This window comes from Cydia pomonella, chromosome 6 (genome assembly GCF_033807575.1).
Source record: "Cydia pomonella isolate Wapato2018A chromosome 6, ilCydPomo1, whole genome shotgun sequence".
NCBI classification, from domain to species: domain Eukaryota; kingdom Metazoa; phylum Arthropoda; class Insecta; order Lepidoptera; family Tortricidae; genus Cydia; species Cydia pomonella.
In genome coordinates, this window is record NC_084708.1 from 4,062,997 (window position 1) to 4,082,064 (window position 19,068).

Here is a 19,068-nt window from a genome sequence, read left to right on the forward strand (position 1 = left end):
TTTCCTATAAGTATCAAACTTTTTAATAATATTACAAAAATACAATCTCTTAGTAATAAGAAACGTTTGAAATAGTATCGAATAATGATAATTGATAATACATATAATTAATTGCCTATTTTTATATTTATGGCATACATTAAATATAGCTTACCGGGCTAATAATATCCGGTGCAGTCGGAACCCGGCGACATGCGCGACACGTCGCCGCGTCATGTCGCTGTGTTATAATTTCGATACCGACTGCAGAACGGTAGCGCAATATGCAGTTGGTTCCGAGTGAGAGAGAGGAAATCCTGATCTGCGACCGGACGACACGTGTTGCTGAAAAAGGTATATATAGAAACCAGTCGTGTCGCTGCGACGTTACATTTGCCGTCGTGACACGTCGCCGGGTTCCAACTTGTAACTTTAGGCACGGAGGCTTACCTAATAAAATGTATTAGTTTCTTTAACTTCATTAAGAGCCGATATGCATTTAACTAAGTTTTAAACTAATTATAATCTTTCATAAACCAAATTAGAGTAGCATTTCTTTCTCAAACAAACGAAATGTATTTTACTAGTAAATAATTCTTAAATAGTAAATAATTCATAAACAGTAAATAATTCTTATACAAATCTAATTTCTTATTATAAGCTTTAACAAAAATATATTTCACTGAAAACCTTTTTGGTTTGCATATATCACTTTCTTGGCAATTTATCAGACCAAATTACTCCCTGTAAACTCAAATGCAATGTACAAATATTTAAACTACAAAGTACTACCTACGCCATACATTTTCTATGCAAGAAACAAATGAGCGTTCCATACTATTTCCTATGGGGCAGTACTTCATAATATAAAAAAAATTTTTTTTATAAATTTTGGAATATTAACTGTATATTAAAACTAATACAATTTTACGCAAAATCCGCGCATGTGGCTAGTAGATCCCGTATCAGTACTGTGGCCTGGGTAATATTCGGAGTAGGTGGCCTAGGCAGAGAATGTGTTTAGGCACTGAGGCCTCGGGGTATCTACTCGATTGAAGTTTTCTTACAGTAAAACATACTTATAGCTTGATTTATAAATATCATGGTTCGCCTGACTTAGTAATAAATAAATGTAAATAGTTGGCAACATTATAACATAGAAATCTGGTACTCGATCTGTTTCACGCAAAATCCACGCCCGTGTCTAATAAATCACGTATCAGTACTGTGGCCTTCCTGGGTAATATCCGGAGCAGGTGACCTAGGAAGAGAAGGTGTTTAGGCACCGAGGCTTCGGGATAATTCCGACGGACGCTCTCTAGGATACTGGAGGCGGCCACTTGCGGGGTTATAGTGCCGAAGTAGCTTGGTATCCTGAAACGTGATGAGTAGGAATAAGCAAGACTCGGAAACATGTTATATTTCTAAACCGTTAATATGTAGTTGGTGAAAAACGGTTTTCGGTTTGCACAGGTGCGCTCGTGCATGGAATACTGCTGCCACCTATGGGACGGTTCCGCTAAATATCAGCTGGCGGCCCTGGCTCGATAGAGCGCCGGGCTCATAGACTCTTTGGCGATGACCCATCTATCAAGTCTAAGTTACAGAGCCTTGAGCGTCGCCGTGAGTCGCTAGCCTACCGGTGTTCTATCGGATACATTTCGGGGAGTGCGCACAGGAACTGCACGACCTGATCCCACCTTCCCCTTTTCATCATCGGACATCCAGACGTGGGGAGCGAATGCAACCGTTCGTAATAAACGTTCCATCTGTTCGCACGAAACGGTTTGCCTCCTCTTTTCTGGTACGGACGGCTAAGGAATGGAGTGCGCTCCCGCCATCTGTATAGGGAGCGTGCATGAACTGTAGGAGGCAGCACAGGAGACGTCAGATTTTTGGCGCGAGGCGTAAATGTGACGTTTATTGTTCCGATGTAGCCCACAAGATGGCAGAACCAGAACCTACTATGCACAAGAAAACACGTGACGTGTAAATGTACATGTTTATGGTTCCGATTAAGGCCACAAGATGGCAGACCCTACAACGCGCACGGTCCCTATTCCCTGATAATATGAGCTCTGTCTCTTTAAAGCAAGAGTTAATAGGCTACTACTGAACCGGTGAGCTCCATCTTAGGCCCTGTCTTCACTTTGCATCAGGTGTGACTAGAGCTAATCGCCGATCAGTTTTTAATTAAAAAAAAAATTTTTGCCCAAATAATTAATCTCACAAAAAATATCACAAATAGCCTTCGGAGAGACGTTGGCTCTCTTTGAATGTTTTGTCATCTGTACAATGGGGAATGCTCCGAAGAACTTTTTGAAGTGGTGCCATCGTCACGTTTTTATCACCGCACCTCCCGCCCAAGGAGCAAAGCTCATCCTAACTTCTTAGATACATGGCACACCAAGAATAAGCGGGCATCTCGCTCGTTTCTTCCTACAACGTGCAGAATGTAGAATGAGTTGCCTCCTGAGGTAAATACCTGAGGAAATCCTTTGCGCGCTACGACATGGGATTTTTCAAGAAGCGGGTATTTAGGGTTCTCAAGGGTCGGCAAAGCTTAAGTGGCTCCTATGATGTTGCTTATGTCCATGGGCGACAATGACCGCTTACCATCAGGCGACTCGTCTGCTCGTTTGCTGACTATACTATAACATTAAAAAAATCCTGAATACTGAAGTGAAAAGCACAATCTTGCTTAAAATGTAATGTTATGAAGTGTTACTTGATATTAAATGCATATTGCATTCATATGATTCTTATCATACGAATTTATGGATTAATTAGTTTCATTAATTCGCAAAAAATTTATCACCCAACCAGGGATTTGTTTTCAAGGTAATCTCAAGTTCAACGATTATCCGAATGAATGACGCTTATCGAATGACCGCAATTTACTGTGTAGGTTGTGTGTGATAGTTGTATCTCTTTATTTAGAAAAATTTCGTTTCCGGCCGAGGCATTACATAGTGCTTTTCACGACTACTGCGAGAAAATAAGAAAACATTTGTATAACTGTAAATACTTTAATAGAAATTTATATTTATACCGACCGGTTTGGCCTAGGCCCTAGTGGGTAGTAACCCTGCCTACGAAGCCGATGGTCCCGGGTTCAAATCCTGGTAAGGGCATTTATTCGTGCGATGAGCATGGATATTTTGTTCCTGAGTCATGGGCGTTTTCTATGTATTTAAGTATTTATAAATATTTATTTATTATGTATATCGTTGTCTAAGTACCCTCAACACAATCCTTATTGAGCTTACTGTGGAAGTTAGTCAATTTGTGTAATAATGTCCTATAATATTTTATTTAATTATTTATTATTTATTTATATTTGCGTGAGGACAATTGTTGTAAGAAAGCGATGTATTTTTGCCAGGAACATTTATATTTTTTCCACTAGGAGAACTCATTTTTATAGCGTAGATACGTGTTTCTTGTATATTTTAGCTAAACACAATTTACCCTATCGAATTATCAGTAAGTATTTTCCGATCCCGCCTTTTTTACTTTTTTTATCACTTTTAAGAGGCGTTTTTTCTGTTGTTTGCTTGAAACCGACTCTAAACTTAGAAGCGTTTTTTCTAAAAAAAACACAAACAGCTACAAAAGTAAAAACGCCATACGTGCATGGTTTTGACGTTTCTTTTTTAGGGTTCCGTAGTCAACTAGGAACCCTTATAGTTTCGCCATGTCCGTCTGTCTGTCTGTCTGTCCGAGGCATTGCTCAGTGGTCATTAGTGCTAGAAAACTGAAATTTGGCATGGATATATACATCAATAAAGCCGACAAAGTCGTACAATAAAATCTAAAAAAATATTTTTTTTAGGGTACCTCCCCTTTGCTTAAAGTGGGGGTGAATTTTTTTTTTGCTTCAGCATTACAGTGTGGGGTATCGTTGGAAAGGTCTTTCAAAACTAATGGGGGTCTTAAACAAACGTTTTTTTTATAAAAAAAATATGTTCGGAGATAATCGCTTCGAAAGAAAAAAAAAATTGCCCCCCCCCCCTCTAACTTTTGAACCATAGGTCCAAAAAATATGAAAAAAATCGTGGAATTAGAGCTTAAGAAAGACATTATATGAAAACTATAGCGGACATGATCTGTTTAGCTGTTTTTGAGTTATTACAAAAAGTTTACCCTTCTAGTAAAAAGACGTACATCCACAGTTCATCCCTTGATTAACAATCTACTATACTTTAAGCTCCATTTTAGCTTATTGTGACGGAAAAGTAACTACGGAACCCTACTCTGAGCATGGCCCGACATGCTCTTGGCCGGGTTTTTTTAAATAAGTGATTGGTCCTATAAATAACCTAATTATATTTTTGAAGGAAAAAGTTGCGCCAAAAAAGACCTTCTACCGTCACCAATGACAGATGATAACAAATGATACCAATGAAACATTGTAGTCGTGGTGGTTCAGGTGCTACAGCTATTGCCTACTTTCCAGCTTGGTTTTAGACCATCTATTGCCACTTCCGAACAGTGGCGTGAAAAAGATCTCAAAGGCCGGGAACCCGTCTGGTCTGGTGTTACGGATGTCCATGGGCGGCGGTAATCGCTTCCCATCAGGTCATCCGTGTGATCATTAACAGTTTACGCACCTTAATCTCAACTCCGTGCTGTCCTCCCCTGCGATGAACGGATATATGTGTGTGAGGGTCACGTGGACCCCATCTATCCTGTTTATTCTCAGGTCTTCCATGAGAGATTCTGCTAGGCCTGGAATATGATGAGAAGAGTATAAAATATCTTAGTCGGCTCACTGGAACGGGTTGTGGATATGGTGCCCACATTATGAACCTACAGTAGCATCAAATGTGGAAAGATATATTGGAACACGTTATTATTTCTATAGTAAGAAACATAGGTGTGTTGCACAATGGACTGCAAAATTATAGGGTTGAAGAGCATCTTAAGCGCGCGGTTGTTTTGTGCGCTAAGCGCAGCGTTGAATGCATGCATCAATTCTTCTTCTTTCTCAGTCCCTCTTTGCTGAGGGATCGCGACCATGGATGCTTCGTCTCCATAGTGTGCGATCATAAGCCATAAGGGTCAGGTCACGCACTGCATGTTCCTGCCAACCACCCTCTTCACAGCATCAGACCATCTCGTGGGTACTCTTGCTTGCGCACGCTTGCCTTCCATTCGACCCAAGATAATCTGCCTTGTATTGTATTGTATACGGGCGATTTTTCGCAACTCAACTCGACGACTTGCGCCTATTTTGCGTGATATGTTGGGGGTGGGCTAGTCCTGCCAGCCCAGCTCCTCGAGGAATCGTATCAAACCTTTAATGTTGAGTAGGACCTCGGGGAGGTCTCTCGGGGATCCGAGATGTTTAGCCCTGTATGGAGTCACTCCGCTGCATTCCAGCAACAATCAGCCTTTCTAGGTCATGTTAATGGAATGACAATGCGCTTGCCGCTGCGTTTATCGCATGAAACAACCACGCGCTTTAAAAACTAACCATAGGAATATAAATCTTCTATACAGTTACGTTCCGTGTCAAAGTGACAGAGTGCGCAACGCATCCGCAACATAATTTTGGTCGAAAATCTCTCGTCAAGTCGTCATTTATCTTCTAGAGTCTGTTCGGAACTGTGCAACTCTCAATGGCATCTGATTCTTGTTTACTTAGGTAAACTGTACTGACAGTACTGACAGTTAGCTGTCAGGTACTGACATCCACTATGTGGCCAGTATTCTTCAAAACTAGAATGAACTGATTATTTGTCAGTTTAGAATTACCTTGGACAGCGAACTGTGCAAAACTCTACGGCATCTGGTCCGGAGACCGGGTACTGACGTGAGAACTACTATGTGACCGCGGTTCTTGGCTTTCATACAATGTTTGTGTACGATCGTCTCACGGGAATGTTCTAATAGTTACGTTACCTTGGACAGCGAACTGTGCAACGTTCACTGGCATGTCCCTTGATGCGAGGACTACCATGACCGTGATTCTTTGAAATGGCTAATTTGTTAGTGACGAAGGAGTTTCGATTTACCTTGCACTGCGAACTGTGCAACACTCAACGGCATCTGATCCTTGATGTAGCTAAGACCAGCTACTGACGTGAGGGCTACTATGTGGCCGCGATTTTTAGCTTTCATGGCCGGGATGAACTGGTCTATGAGCTGAAAACAAAAAATAAGAAATATAAGATTTTGCACCCTAGTTGACTAAGGCCGGTATTATTTCAGTATAATCTGAATGACAAGATTTTCATTTTATTTCATTTCATTTATTCGTTGCAACCATGGTATTACAGATGTTCTTTAAATAGAGTACAATCATGGACCCTACTAGGGCGTAGCAACATTTTTATGTCTAAGTACTTATTTCTAAGGCACTCTCTTATAAAATAAATCTGTAAACAATAATGACAAATATAATAATAGGTAATTAAAATCAAATATTTACAGCATTACAATAATTAAAATCACGTATTATCCATATTATTATGTTATTATTTTATCCCTCTAACATTTATCATGTTCCATTTTTATTAAGTACATAATTATGGTATTTATGGTTATTATTAAGTATTTATTTATTCGAATTATTCATAAATTCTTGTAGGTTGTATGGACATTCAGTTAGAAGGTAACTCTTAAGCTTATTTACAAAATTATTATATTTGGTTTCATTTTTTATATACTGAGGGATGTGGTTATAAATTCGAATGGACATTGAGTAAGGGCCTTTACTGAACATTTGGAGGTTAGCTGGAATTGCTTGCACAAGTTTATTCCGATTACGCAAGTTATGTAGTTGTGGATTGGGGTTTTGGATTTTAAACAAGTCTTCGTATTTTCGCACAAATTTACAAGTTTCCAAGATGTATAAGGATGTGAGGGTTAGTATATTTAATTTTGCGAAAAGTGGTTTGCAACTTTTTTCAGTTGTTATCTTGGCTAGAACTCGTATGCATCTTTTTTTTAGTAAAAATAGGTCATTAATGTTTACACTATTTTCCCACAAATTATGCCATATTGGAGCCATGATTGTGCAAAAGCATGTTACGCAGATACTGCAGTTTTTAAATTGGTGTTTAATAATATTTGTTTGAGCGCATACGCAAATCTTGATAATTTAGCCGAGATTTTATCAATGTGGGCTTTCCAGTTAAGGTTTTCATCTATGCTCAAGCCGAGTAGTGGGCAGGTGCTGGTTAGTTCTAGATTTTGTGATTGGTATGAATAATTAATTTGTAATGCTAATACCACGGTGCACCACTCGTGGACTCTTGTGCCCCTTATGTCTTGAAAATGAAGTTTAAGAAATATTAATAAAGTTAGACCACTCTAAGTTTGCAGTGATTTTGATAGCCCAGGCGGTGCAAGTTTTATTTTAAATGTCAAACTTAGATGATATTATGACGTTTAAATAACACTTGCACCACATAGGCTGTCAAAATCGCTGCCAATTTAGCATGGCCTTGCTATAGATAATTTCTCAAATGTAGAACCTTTTTTTAGCATTTAATTTTTATTTTCGTAACTGGCAACTTGGCAACAATGAGGTTAAATAAAAAAATAAAGCCGTGAGCTATGAGTTCTTAATTCCATAAACAAGAAATTGGTCTAGTGTTTGTTTTATTTTACCTGGATATTGAACCCATGAAATGTTAAGCTGATGAGAAGGCACTGCAATTGCTTGAACTACATTTTCCAACATGGAAGCCATCATAGATAGATAGATAGATTAGATAGAATACTCTTTATTGGCACAGTAAAAATATACAAGAAAAATAAACAATTGATTAAATTTAGAGGCAGACAACAGGCGGTCTTATCGCTAAAAAGCGATCTCTTCCAAACAACCTTTGGGTAGCGGAAATAGAGAAGTTAATCGAAAAAGTAGGTGTTGCTAAACCGTTATGCAGCCTACATTCACACACACAATTACAGTGAATAAACATACACATATGAGGAATACAAATAGACATACATAAACATACATATAAATATATATAAAATTAACCGAAACATAGCTAAATATGACAGCAGCATGTCAGCCACAGAGTAAAAATAACTATGTACTATATAAACACTGAGGGAGAGATAAATAATGTTCTTTGAGTGATTTTTTAAATACAGCAAGAGATTGAGCGCATCTAATGCCATCATAGTGGAAGTTATCATCATGGTAGTCGACGCGATTGCAGTGCCATCTCAACAGCCTAACTTCGCCTGTTTTCAACTACTTTTGACCAAATAATGACCTAATCTATGTTTACAGTACATATGGTGCTACTTTACCGCACTAGTGCGATAATTAGCACATTACGTAACTATGTTGAAAATTTAAAGGGCCATATGCACTGTAAAACGTAGTACGATACATGTGTGAATAGGTAATTCGCAACTCGTGTCGTTTTAAAACACTCCCTTCGGTCGTGTTTCAATTTATCGCCACTTGTTTCGGATTTCCTATCTTTCGCACTTGTATCGTAATGTACTATTAACCATTACAGCTTACCCAGAAATATGATGTAAGTGTGAGATCCAAAGTTTCATGAATGTCTTGCGGAGGTAGCGTGAGCAGCGACCGTGGACTGGGAATGCCACAACAATAGAACAGCATGCTGGAATTCAAATATAGACTTTATTTTACAATATTATACATCTCTATATACGTCCATATTGCGTCCCACTGCTGGGCACAAGTAGGGTTACCAGATACAAATTTTGAAAAAATCTATTGATTCATTAAATTTCCAGACATTTTCCTAACATGACCGCATTCCTGACAAGCGTCTAAAATTCCTGACGTCTGGTAGACCTAGGCACAGGCCTTCCTTCTTAGCACTTGTTCACAGGTTTCCTCATGATGTTTAACTTCTAGGTGTTCTAGCATAGGTATGATGTAAAAATTCGCGCAACTTCATATTTATATGGAATCGCACAAATCGAGGCAAAACTGCTGGTATGGTATGTATGTAATATATCAAGTGATATTTTACATACATACTGAGAAATTAATTTGACTTGTAAATGAAATATTGTGAACTACTTACATTTTTATTTTGCTACACCCTTTCCAGGGTCCATGTATGTAACATATATTGGTATGCAAAAAAAATCTTGAATTATATTTATTCTAAATTTCGGTTAAAACATACTAGAGTAGGCGCTGGGTATTCCAGCATGCGCTTTTGTAATGTGAACAATTTATGATCTACCTATAGAAAGGTTTTATTTCCTGTACAAATCCAATGATTCGACAGTTCCAACAATCTAAAATAGAGGTAAAATTTCAGGGGCGTATATATCAAGCAACTTAATGTACATGAAAGGGTACACTGAAAGAACATATCTAGACTCTAGTCACTTTTTTGGTAAATAAGATTTCATTCTCCAAATGGAGAGCTCTCAATGAACTATTAGTTACAACTTCTGGAACCCCTGTAATTATAACTTCTTATTTCTCACTTTAAAAACACCTATGCACTAAAATATTATGGTTAATTATGTACATTGCTCCTCTCAAACCGCAATAACTCGAAATGTTGTCACAGTGACTAAACCTGTTCTTTCTGTGTACCCATCATATACAAGGTCACTACCATGGTTGTGCCAATTTTCAAATTGGAACTTAAGAAACAAACCTAACAAAACCAATCTCCTTCTTCACTTGCGCCGCCAGCTCTTCAACATTCTGCTTCTTTGTAATATCACAGGTGAAGCTAAGGGCCGAGCCACCGCGCATCTTGATGGCTTCCAGGGTATCTTTATTGTTGGTGCTGTTCTTGTCTACGCAGAGTACAATGGCACCCAGGTCAGAGAGCTGGATGGCTAGCTCCTGGCCTACTCCTCTGCCGGAGCCTATGACCTGTAAATAAAAAAAAATCTTATTACAGTTTTGTTTTGCAAAGCTGCAATCTTAAAAATACAATAACATTTTGCTCTCATAACTATTTTATTTAAGCATTATTGCACAAAAGGAAAACATTACAGTACAAAAGGTGGATTTAATGCCACAAGAAATTCTCTACTGGTAATTAAGGGAAGCAAAAAAATTAGACTCTAATTATGCTGAAAAAATAATGATATTTGCCCCCAGGAACTCCTGGGGCAAAAAAACAACTTCTAGACCACAGACAAAACTTACTAAAGCAGTCTCCATATTCAAAGACTTCATGGGAGGAGGCCAGAACAGCTCATATGTAGCCTGCATAATGGCCCAGACTGCATTCACCCACACCCACATGAAGTCAATCATCAGGATGGCTAGTGAGTACACACGGAGCAGAAACTTGATGGGAAACATAACGTTCAGGATGATGCCAAATATTGTATCCAGTTGACGATTTTCCTTAAAAAAAAAGATTTAAAAAATGTGGGTACGTTTAACAAAAAAAGTTACAAAACATTTTCAAGACGAAAATTTAGCTAGAGAATATAACGAGATAGACTTACCATTTTGCTAGAGGAGGTAACTATAGAAAAATCTGTATAATATATTACTGAAAGTTATTAATGCAACATGTATGCCAAAGATTTTTTATGACTGACGAAATGAATCGTAATCAGAGAGACACGGAATTTAGTCACCTTGTTGCGAAACGGAACTGAACTTATTCATTTAAAATTTGATAATAAGTAAGCTTGATAACAGAAAGAACTGATAAAATTTAAAAGTTGTTCAAGTTCATTTCATTGTATTTTGATTAAGGTTGACAGTCAATTCACAAGTAAGATAAGTGACATTGACAATATTAGGCAATGTTCTAAAAGTAGCCAAGTTCTAAAGCTAAATATTGCGACACATACTTGGCCAATACTCGGCCGTGTTTATCCAAGTGTTTGTTACATTTATTTCCTTAGTAATGAACAGTAATTCTGGGCTAAACAACATTATAAAGAATTACGAAAATGCTTAATAGCAATATAGTCTAGCAAACACAACTTCTCAGTAAGTAAGAAAAGAATAAAGAAAACTATTATAGTTATAGTACTACAGTAAGACAATACAAGAACTTCTCTAACAATGTTTGAAATGAGACAGTTCTGAGCAATTCTATAATTCATGTATTTTTAGGCACAGATTATTAATTAGTTACTTCGTTTTTTAGGTTTACTGTATGCAAGTCGATACAGCGTATAAGTACATGATACTGAAGTATTATACCAATATTATACTTTCTTTGAGACAACGTTATTGTTTTTGAACATACCCGTGTATTTGTTCATATAGCAACATTAATAAACGTCAAATTAAAGGTCAATGAACTTTTACTGTAAAATAAAATTTAATAATTAAAAAATTAAAAAATTTAAGTAAAAGGGAAAAGTCGGAATAAAACAAATACTATTCAATTTGTAAAAAAGAGAAACGCAATAAAATAAGCAATAATTCGCGATTATTAAGCCTGCGCTATAAAACTAGTGATACAAGTGATATAAGACCTAATAAAAAATCACATCTTATTAAAATGACGTTTGTTTATCAAGGAGATACCGATTTGGAAGCTAAAGCTAAAAAAGGTATCAAATATCTCTGAACGAATAACGTAAAATATCTCATGCTTACTCAGACCATGCCTTCCCATAAACATAAACCAGCCTTACAATCTCTTTTTTGACAAAACATGACTGTTTTAGCTGCCGAACGAATCTCCGAAAACATGCATATCGTAGCCAATGAGCCTTCCCTAGCCCTGTACAGGCTACAAGAACATGTGAGGAAGGCTCTGCCACCCATGGTGGAGCGCAGAGTAGAAGTCACAAAGCTACAGCACGAGCTTCAGGGGCGGTGCTATGATGTGGAGTATGCATTGAGGTAATTATCTAGAATCTACACTATTGGTCCAGTTGGCCAAATGCTCATTAATATTTTAAACAGCTGGAACCTATGAACACCTAGAGTCAGACCAAGATAAATTTGCAGCAATTTAAATAGCCCAGCCTGTGCAAGTGTTAAGTAAACATTGTAATTTCATAGAAGTTTGTACCGGCGGATCCGTCAAAATTGCTGCCAACTTATTTTGGTCTGACTCTAAAAACGTAAAAAGCGCTCAAAGCATTAAGGATCATTTTTAGTTATATGCTTAGCTGGGCACCATTAATCTGTTAACACATAATTAAAATTGCATTTTTTGTATTGTTGTAATACTTGCGATAGTGATCTACTTATAAGAATTCTTAGTTTGGGTTCTGGAAGTTAACAGCATAGAAATAAAAACCCGGCTAAGAGTGTGTCAGGCGACGCTCAGTGTAGGGTTCCGTATTTGCCCAGCTGTTACAACACCCCATCATCACCAAAACGACAGTCAATTAGTTCATTGAAATGTAAATTTAAAAAACATATTTTACACTTACAAAAATTATAAATATTGGGTATACTCCTGTGCCATCACTATGCCATGTACTAGAACGAACGCCTACCCTATAATTTATTTCACCTTGTATGACGACTGACTGACTGTTTAGGTACCGATAATTTAAATAATTTACTTGTTATTGTAATTTTTAAATGAATAATAATTATAGCCTTATGATATTTACTTGAAACTTTTGTACTTAAATATATAACATTTTGTACTTTAGTGTGTAGCTGCGGTCTCTCGGAAAGGTTTCCTCGGAAGACCAGCGTTGAGATCCTTAGGTGGTATCTTGACATTAAGCTGAGTGGAGACCTTTTCAGTGACGCTTAATAATAAATTGATTTTGTCGTCTCATGTATTACCTAAACTTAAGCATTTTCTGAATAAATTTCTTCTATTCTATTCTATTCTATAAAACTAACAACTCTTAGTAGATCATTATCACAAGTATTGCAAGAATACAAAAAATGCAATTTTAGATACATGTTAATGGATTAACGATTAACAATGCCCAGCTATAGTTTTATGGCATACACTATCAATGACGACCGGTTTGGCCTAGTGGGTAGTGACCCTGCCTACGAAGCTGATGGTCCCGGGTTCAAATCCTGGTAAGGGCCCGCCTGATGGTAGCAGTCACCGCAGCCTATGGACGCCTGCAACTCCAGAAATGTTAAATGCGCGTTGCCGACCCCTTAAAAACCTGTACACTCCTTTTTTGAAAAACCCCATACTGTAGACCCTCGGGAAAACCTCGGAAGGTTAATATGACATCTTTAAATTTCTATCTCTTTCTATTCCAGTGCAGTAAAATCAATGGACAGTGCAGCAACCAGCTTCACGAACATACAGGAAATGCTCAAACAATCCATATTTCTAAAACAGCAACTAAAATACGAGGAGGGTAGGAGAAATAAAAAAGATTCCAGTTCCGTTTACAAACGTCTCTCAGCACACATTGTTTTAGACTTACCCGATCTTTCAGAGTTCTCTATGGTTAGGGAGACTACTCATCGGATAGAAAATATGATGGCTCACGCCAGGGGATCTTCGGCTGAGTTGCATAGGTCTCATACTACATTGCATTGAATTATGGTGAAGATCAGCTATATATATACTCAATCTTTATTTTAATGACAGAGGACCTCGTAGTTGCCTCAAGATGAATTTGCTTAAAAGTGAAATTTGGATGGCAAAGTTTTGTTGGTTTTGAGATTATAATTTGTGGAAGTGGACATTCTAGGTTGTTAAACGTCCGGCCTGTGTAACCACTAAACATTAGAATCTATACTTTTCTCAACCAAATTGATCTCTCTTTTCGGAACTTACTTATAATTATTTATTAGCCGGGTCCACACTGAGCGAGCATACGCGCGAGGCAATTTCCTCACGCACGCTCGCTCAGTGTGGACCCGGCTATTAAGCAGGATCATTTTGGTCGTAATGGTAATTACTAAATAATATTTTTGCCATCTTCCCAGTGGTAACAAATGAGAAATAAGTTCCAGCTTGGTCCCATTCAATTCTGAATATGAGGATAGTGTATTACTAGACAAGAAATCTTTTTACAAGCTTTTATTTACTTTCACCTGACCATTGTCTGTTTGTAATCAAATCTTGCAAGTTAAATTTGATCCACTTCCGCTGAAGCTGAAAATTTGCATACATATGTAAGTCGGGTGACAATGCAATATTATGGTACCATCGAGATGATCTGATGGTGGAGACAGGAGGTGGCCATAGGAACTCTGTGGTAAAACAACGTAACCTAATTGTGTTTGGGGTTTTTAGAATTGTCTCGATGAGTATTAGTAACTTGTGGAAAGAAAAGTACAGTCAGCGATAAAAGCTTGTACCAAAAATGATTTTTTTTGCCAAAAACTTATTTTAAACCTTAGACCGCAAAAGACGTCAATAAACGCGCTCAATAACAACCTTCGTGCATTCCGATAAGGTTCACGATGACGCGCCGCAGGCGGCGTTAGGGGTGGGCGACGTGGGCCACCGTCAACGGCCTCGCGGTCCGAGGGGCCTCGCGCTTCAAATACGTCGGACACAACGTAAAAATGTTCGTTATTTCTTGTGCCACCAGAGGGCCTCGCTAAATGTACCTTGCCCACATAAAATTTTGGTCGTGCCCCGCCACTGCCGCTCACGATAGGCGTGGCGTTGAAAGAAAAATCCCGTAACAGGATAATAAGTAGTTATGGTTGCTCTTCCTTCCTGTACTCGGTACTCGAAAAATGGCCTAAAGCGAGGCGTAGACTAGCAAGATCTTGCATGCAATTTACGTTGCATTGCCGACTACCAAGATAACTTATTCAGAAGTTTGATCAGATACCGCAATGTAATCAAAATTGCATCAAGTTCTCGCTAGCCTATACCTCGCTTAAGAAAACCCGCAGCCTGCTTCAACAGACCCTGTCATATTCACTGTGGAGAAGTAGTAAAAAGTTTATGTGAATCTAGTGGTTAGAATTTATAGTGGGAGGTTACGTACAGATCGATTTCAGGTAATGATTATTCACGGAAAATTGCACCATGAGCGTGGCATGAAAGTTTGTGTTTTGTATTACTTTTAACTCCTTTCTTTATACTTCCGCTTATATAAAACTTGCAAGGTTTCATTAAATGGTATTCAGGGCCTCCCAACGCTGTTTGCGCCTAGCTCTCTTGCCAAAAATCATGGTAAAAATAAAGCTTTCTACGCCCCTTTTCATCTTGCTGTGTTCTCAGTTAGTGGGGTGCTTCCCATAAGAGAGATACCACAATACGGTAGACACATATGGAGATATCATAGTATACGAGTATAAGTGCAACCCTGATTTAACATGTTAACTCTACCAATCTGAACTGTTAACCTTACAGCTTTGAATAGTCTCATTTTTCATTTTGGCCAATCCACTTCACAGCGTATTTAAGAATACAAAAATTTTAGCTGTTATTGTACTTGCTATCTTTTGTTCATAGAGATAGAATCGACAATCATACGTGATTTTACCCTTTAGGTAAAGATAAAGACAGTTTATTTTCCATTTCTTTTAAGAAGGCATATTACAATGTGCATATGAACATCAAATAAAGCTACGCCGGCTCTGACCCGACCAGGAGGGTATCCCAATATGGGACCGGCAAGAAACTCGGCGGCTTTGTATTCTTAAGTACACTGTTAAGTAAGTTAGCCAAAAAGAAATCGAAACACTATATGTAGCGGCTTGCCGTGGCCCATATATACGAGGCACGGGCAGTGAACGTGTGTCAGAATATTGCTAAATGATTTTTCGGTTTGTGACAATATGAACGAGGTAAATGTGTTATTATTCATGGGTTCATTAATATTCTACCAACCAATTTGATTCCTAAGCCGCTATAGAACCTTGTCGCTGTAGCATACTAGATTCATAACATGCATCATTCAATAAGCACTGTCGTGGAAGATAAACAAATTTATTAATTATGACATGGTTTTATAGTAGCCTGGGAATCAAATTGGTTGATTTTACCTACCAGTGGCGGTGCGTTCATGGAACTCGCTTCCAAAATATTTTTATGATTAGAAATTCCGTAAAGGTATTTTCTTTCTACATATTATTATCCAATATAATACTTATATAAATTATTCTTACGCGCAGCCTCTGGTACATACGTACCTAAATTTATAATAACCATCTTGATGCCTATATTGCCTATGTCCATTTGGTCTGTGGTTGAGTTCCTGGTTACAAATAGGTACAATTTATTGGTGTGCTTTCTAAGTCTTCTAATACTGTGGCTTTCTGTATATGCTAACAATTCTTGTCGAAGGGAAAGTAAACAATGTAACACAAAAACGCTTTTATTTGCATGCACTAACATACCTACAGAATGAAAACAAACTGGACAGAATGGAGCATCTTCGTGAATTGAAAAAAAGGTATGGAACTTAATGGCTCCTCTACACGATAGGCCATCATACTAGCCCACTAAGATGGGCCAGCGTGTAGACAGGGTAGTGGTGTCGGATGGCTTATGGCGATGGGATGGCCATGGTGTCAGTTTTTCGTCCGCACATCAAAGGTGGGCCAGCGATAGTGAGTACGCATCTACACGTGGCCCATTCCATAGTGCGTGCTCTCAACCATCGCATGGTATAGAGGAGCCATCACCATCGCTGGTCCACAGCTGGACCATCGTGTAGGGGAGCCTTAAGACCGCATCGTCCGTCCATCAGTGGCGCCCTCATTACTCATTAGTGGATTTGTGTTTTCTGAGAAACCAATCCATTTTGGTTGTCCTACCTATTCCACAATTTTTGTTCTTGTGAGATAGTTTTACATTCATTACTTTTGACTTAATAACCTAAACGGAAAAAGGTGGCCTTTTGCCATTTAGTTGATAAAGCAAAAAACAAAATAAAATTGTGACAAATACCAAAAGTTGGGGAATCAGTAGGACTACAACATTAATATACTGGATTGTACGTAGACATGGATTGGTTTATTACAAAACATAATTCCACTAATGAGGGCGCCACTGGGTGGTTGATAGCCTCTTAACAAAATAATTAATATACTCTAACAAAAAATTAAAATTATAGTCTTATTCTTAACAACGAAACTATCAAGATAAATAGGGCAAGCGACCAGTACGGCTAAGATGGTCGGCCCTTTATCATTTGTCACCATGCCTGTCACGTTCTAACAAGTATGTGCGAAAGGGACGGGCAAAGTGACAAGCGATAAAAATGAAACCATGCTGCTAGTGCAGAAAAAATTGGGCATCTGTCTTTGTCGCTTGCGCAATACACTGAGATCCCTCCCACTCACGCAGAGTAACTCAGACAAGGTCATTGACCCCGTTAGTCAGGTCAATGCACCCATGCTAAAAGAAATGTTCATGCGCAACAAGCTACGGTAAAGGATGAACGCTAGACCAGGCCGGGCCCGGGCCGCAGCTTCCGGCGCTTCGTTTTCTATGGAAAGCACCACGTAATCACTGATCAGCCGTCATATAGAAAATGACGTGTCGGACTTCTCGGCCCGGGCCTCGCCCGGTCTAGGGAGAATCATCCTTAAATCTTCAGGAGGAAGTTACGTGTTGGTGAATGATGCATCTGACTTTCCGTGGCTTGTCAAAAATTCAACATTACATTAAACTTTGCCTATTTAAATAAGTCACATCTCGATGGAGTTTTGTGATGGGAATTACTTAAATACAAGGCTCGGAACCGGTTTTAAAAATAGCGGCAGATACCGATTTATTTCGGTTTTACTCCGAACTTTCATAAGAATGCGTACGTTTTAAGAACTTTATTGTAACCTGAACAAACCGGTTTTTCGACGAGTGACGAGACGCACCGGCCTGGTGGTGAGCCGCGTAAACAAAGCCACTGACATAGGAAAAAGCCGGTTTTTATTGTTCTAAACCGGTTAATCTGACAAGAACTTTATGGAAATGTTCTCCTAAAACCGATTTCAAAATAACGGGTTTATGAACGGAACCGAAATTAAAAGGTTTTGCGCCAAGTACATGATAACGGTTTGGAAATTTAATCGGTTTGCGAGCCTTGCTTACATATTATTTAATTAATAAGCAAGTACAACGAAATCAATCTAGTGATAACTGGGTGGCTAGCCAAGATGTCAATCGTTTGCGCCTTAGCGAACGAAACGCTAATATCTCTGTCGCAATCATATGGAAGAATGATAGAGAGAGATTACCGTTTCGTTCGCAACGGCGCAAACGATTGGCATCATGGCTAGGACTTCTATACTGCTTGAGCGAACTGGTCTAAGCATAAAAAGCAACCTCAAAAGCCAGATCTCACACTTGGTTTGACCACTACTGCAAGAAAAGCTCTTGAATTATCTCCGAAAGATCACAGACCACGGCAACTCTTTCAACGAAGCGATATCATACTTCTTCCGAAATTTCTCTAATTCCAATAACTTCTGTAAATCTACCTTCTTCTTCTTCCTTGCTAAGAAGTTTAGACAAGGCCAGAAGTACTCGTCAGGAACGATTTGGATCTTCGTTCCTTTGTCTATGATGTCGTTGTAAATATAGTCCATGGCAGTCACGGTGATGACGTAGGAATATACTGTTTGGTTTGCGTGTAATAGCTCCTCCATTTTACTGAATATTTCGGCGTAATTTAGTGCATCTTTGACTTGGACGTTTGCTAAAACCTGGAGAAAAAAATAAGCTTTTGAGGAAGCCAGGAAGAACACTGGGCTGGTAAAACCGGGTAAATATTAAAGATGTATTCTTGACCGCATTTAGAGGCATAAAAGGTCTTACAAAGTTTTCTGAAATCGGTCTTATTTTAGAGTAAATGACAATTCTAGTGAAGTTTCTGTAATAACTTATTCAGAAACACTATTTTGGCTGCGACGCTGCCACTATGTATGTGTCTTGGTTTAGATTTTATTTTAGAGTTTAGACAGACATTAGTTTTAAAAGAAACTCGTAATTTTTATCTGTAAATAAAATAATCGGACAGACAGACGGACATGACGAATCTATAAGGGTTCCATTCAAAATTCAAAAATTCAAAATTCAAAATTTTATTCTGCAAGTAGGCCTCAAGGGCTCTTTTACAAGTCAATACAACATTTATAGTAACATCATATAGTGACATGAAAAATACATAACAACATTTATAAATACAACAGCCAATACCTGGGTAAACATTACATTATAATAATCTTAAAATAAATAATTAATACAATACAATAGAGATGTATAGTCTCTATGGTTAAAAACA

General features: G+C 38.2%; 3 protein-coding genes across 3 annotated transcripts in view; 1 reads left to right on the plus strand and 2 right to left on the minus strand.

The window, feature by feature from the left end:
• LOC133518706 (epidermal retinol dehydrogenase 2-like) lies at positions 1 to 10,794 on the minus strand. The gene is made up of 7 exons (XM_061852377.1): positions 10,417 to 10,794; positions 10,109 to 10,312; positions 9,606 to 9,829; positions 8,477 to 8,582; positions 6,000 to 6,129; positions 4,593 to 4,710; positions 1 to 1,353 (listed from the first exon to the last, which is right to left on the minus strand). Exons 1-7 carry the CDS (start codon positions 10,417 to 10,419, stop codon positions 1,161 to 1,163), a joined length of 978 nt encoding a protein of 325 aa, XP_061708361.1. The 5' UTR covers positions 10,420 to 10,794; the 3' UTR covers positions 1 to 1,160.
• Positions 10,795 to 11,257: 463 nt separating this feature from the next.
• On the plus strand, positions 11,258 to 16,153 carry LOC133518730 (BLOC-1-related complex subunit 8 homolog). The gene is made up of 3 exons (XM_061852414.1): positions 11,258 to 11,484; positions 11,602 to 11,779; positions 13,127 to 16,153. The coding sequence occupies exons 1-3, from the start codon at positions 11,433 to 11,435 to the stop codon at positions 13,410 to 13,412; spliced, it is 516 nt and encodes a 171-aa protein (XP_061708398.1). The 5' UTR covers positions 11,258 to 11,432; the 3' UTR covers positions 13,413 to 16,153.
• Positions 16,141 to 19,068, minus strand: part of LOC133518581 (ABC transporter A family member 5-like) — a 49,543-nt gene continuing 46,615 nt past the window's right edge. Inside the window, exon 33 of the mRNA XM_061852242.1 lies at positions 16,141 to 18,490. Within this exon, the coding sequence (XP_061708226.1) occupies positions 18,167 to 18,490 (324 nt within the window). The 3' untranslated portion in view covers positions 16,141 to 18,166. The remainder of the gene's footprint in view (positions 18,491 to 19,068) is intronic.

Excerpts from the sequence above, each read along its gene's own strand:
- LOC133518706 (XM_061852377.1), bottom strand. Across the intron at positions 8,583-9,605 it reads AAGGAGATTGGTTTTGTTAG|CATGCTGTTCTATTGTTGTG; the intron begins GTTTGTTTCTTA and ends TTTGAATTCCAG. Across the intron at positions 4,711-5,999 it reads TGCACAGTTCGCAGTGCAAG|GCCTAGCAGAATCTCTCATG; the intron begins GTAAATCGAAAC and ends ATCATATTCCAG.
- LOC133518730 (XM_061852414.1), top strand. The coding sequence starts at position 11,433 with ATGACGTTTGTTTATCAAGGAGATACCGATTTGGAAGCTAAAGCTAAA. Across the intron at positions 11,485-11,601 it reads GGAAGCTAAAGCTAAAAAAG|CTGCCGAACGAATCTCCGAA; the intron begins GTATCAAATATC and ends TGACTGTTTTAG. Across the intron at positions 11,780-13,126 it reads GATGTGGAGTATGCATTGAG|TGCAGTAAAATCAATGGACA; the intron begins GTAATTATCTAG and ends TTTCTATTCCAG.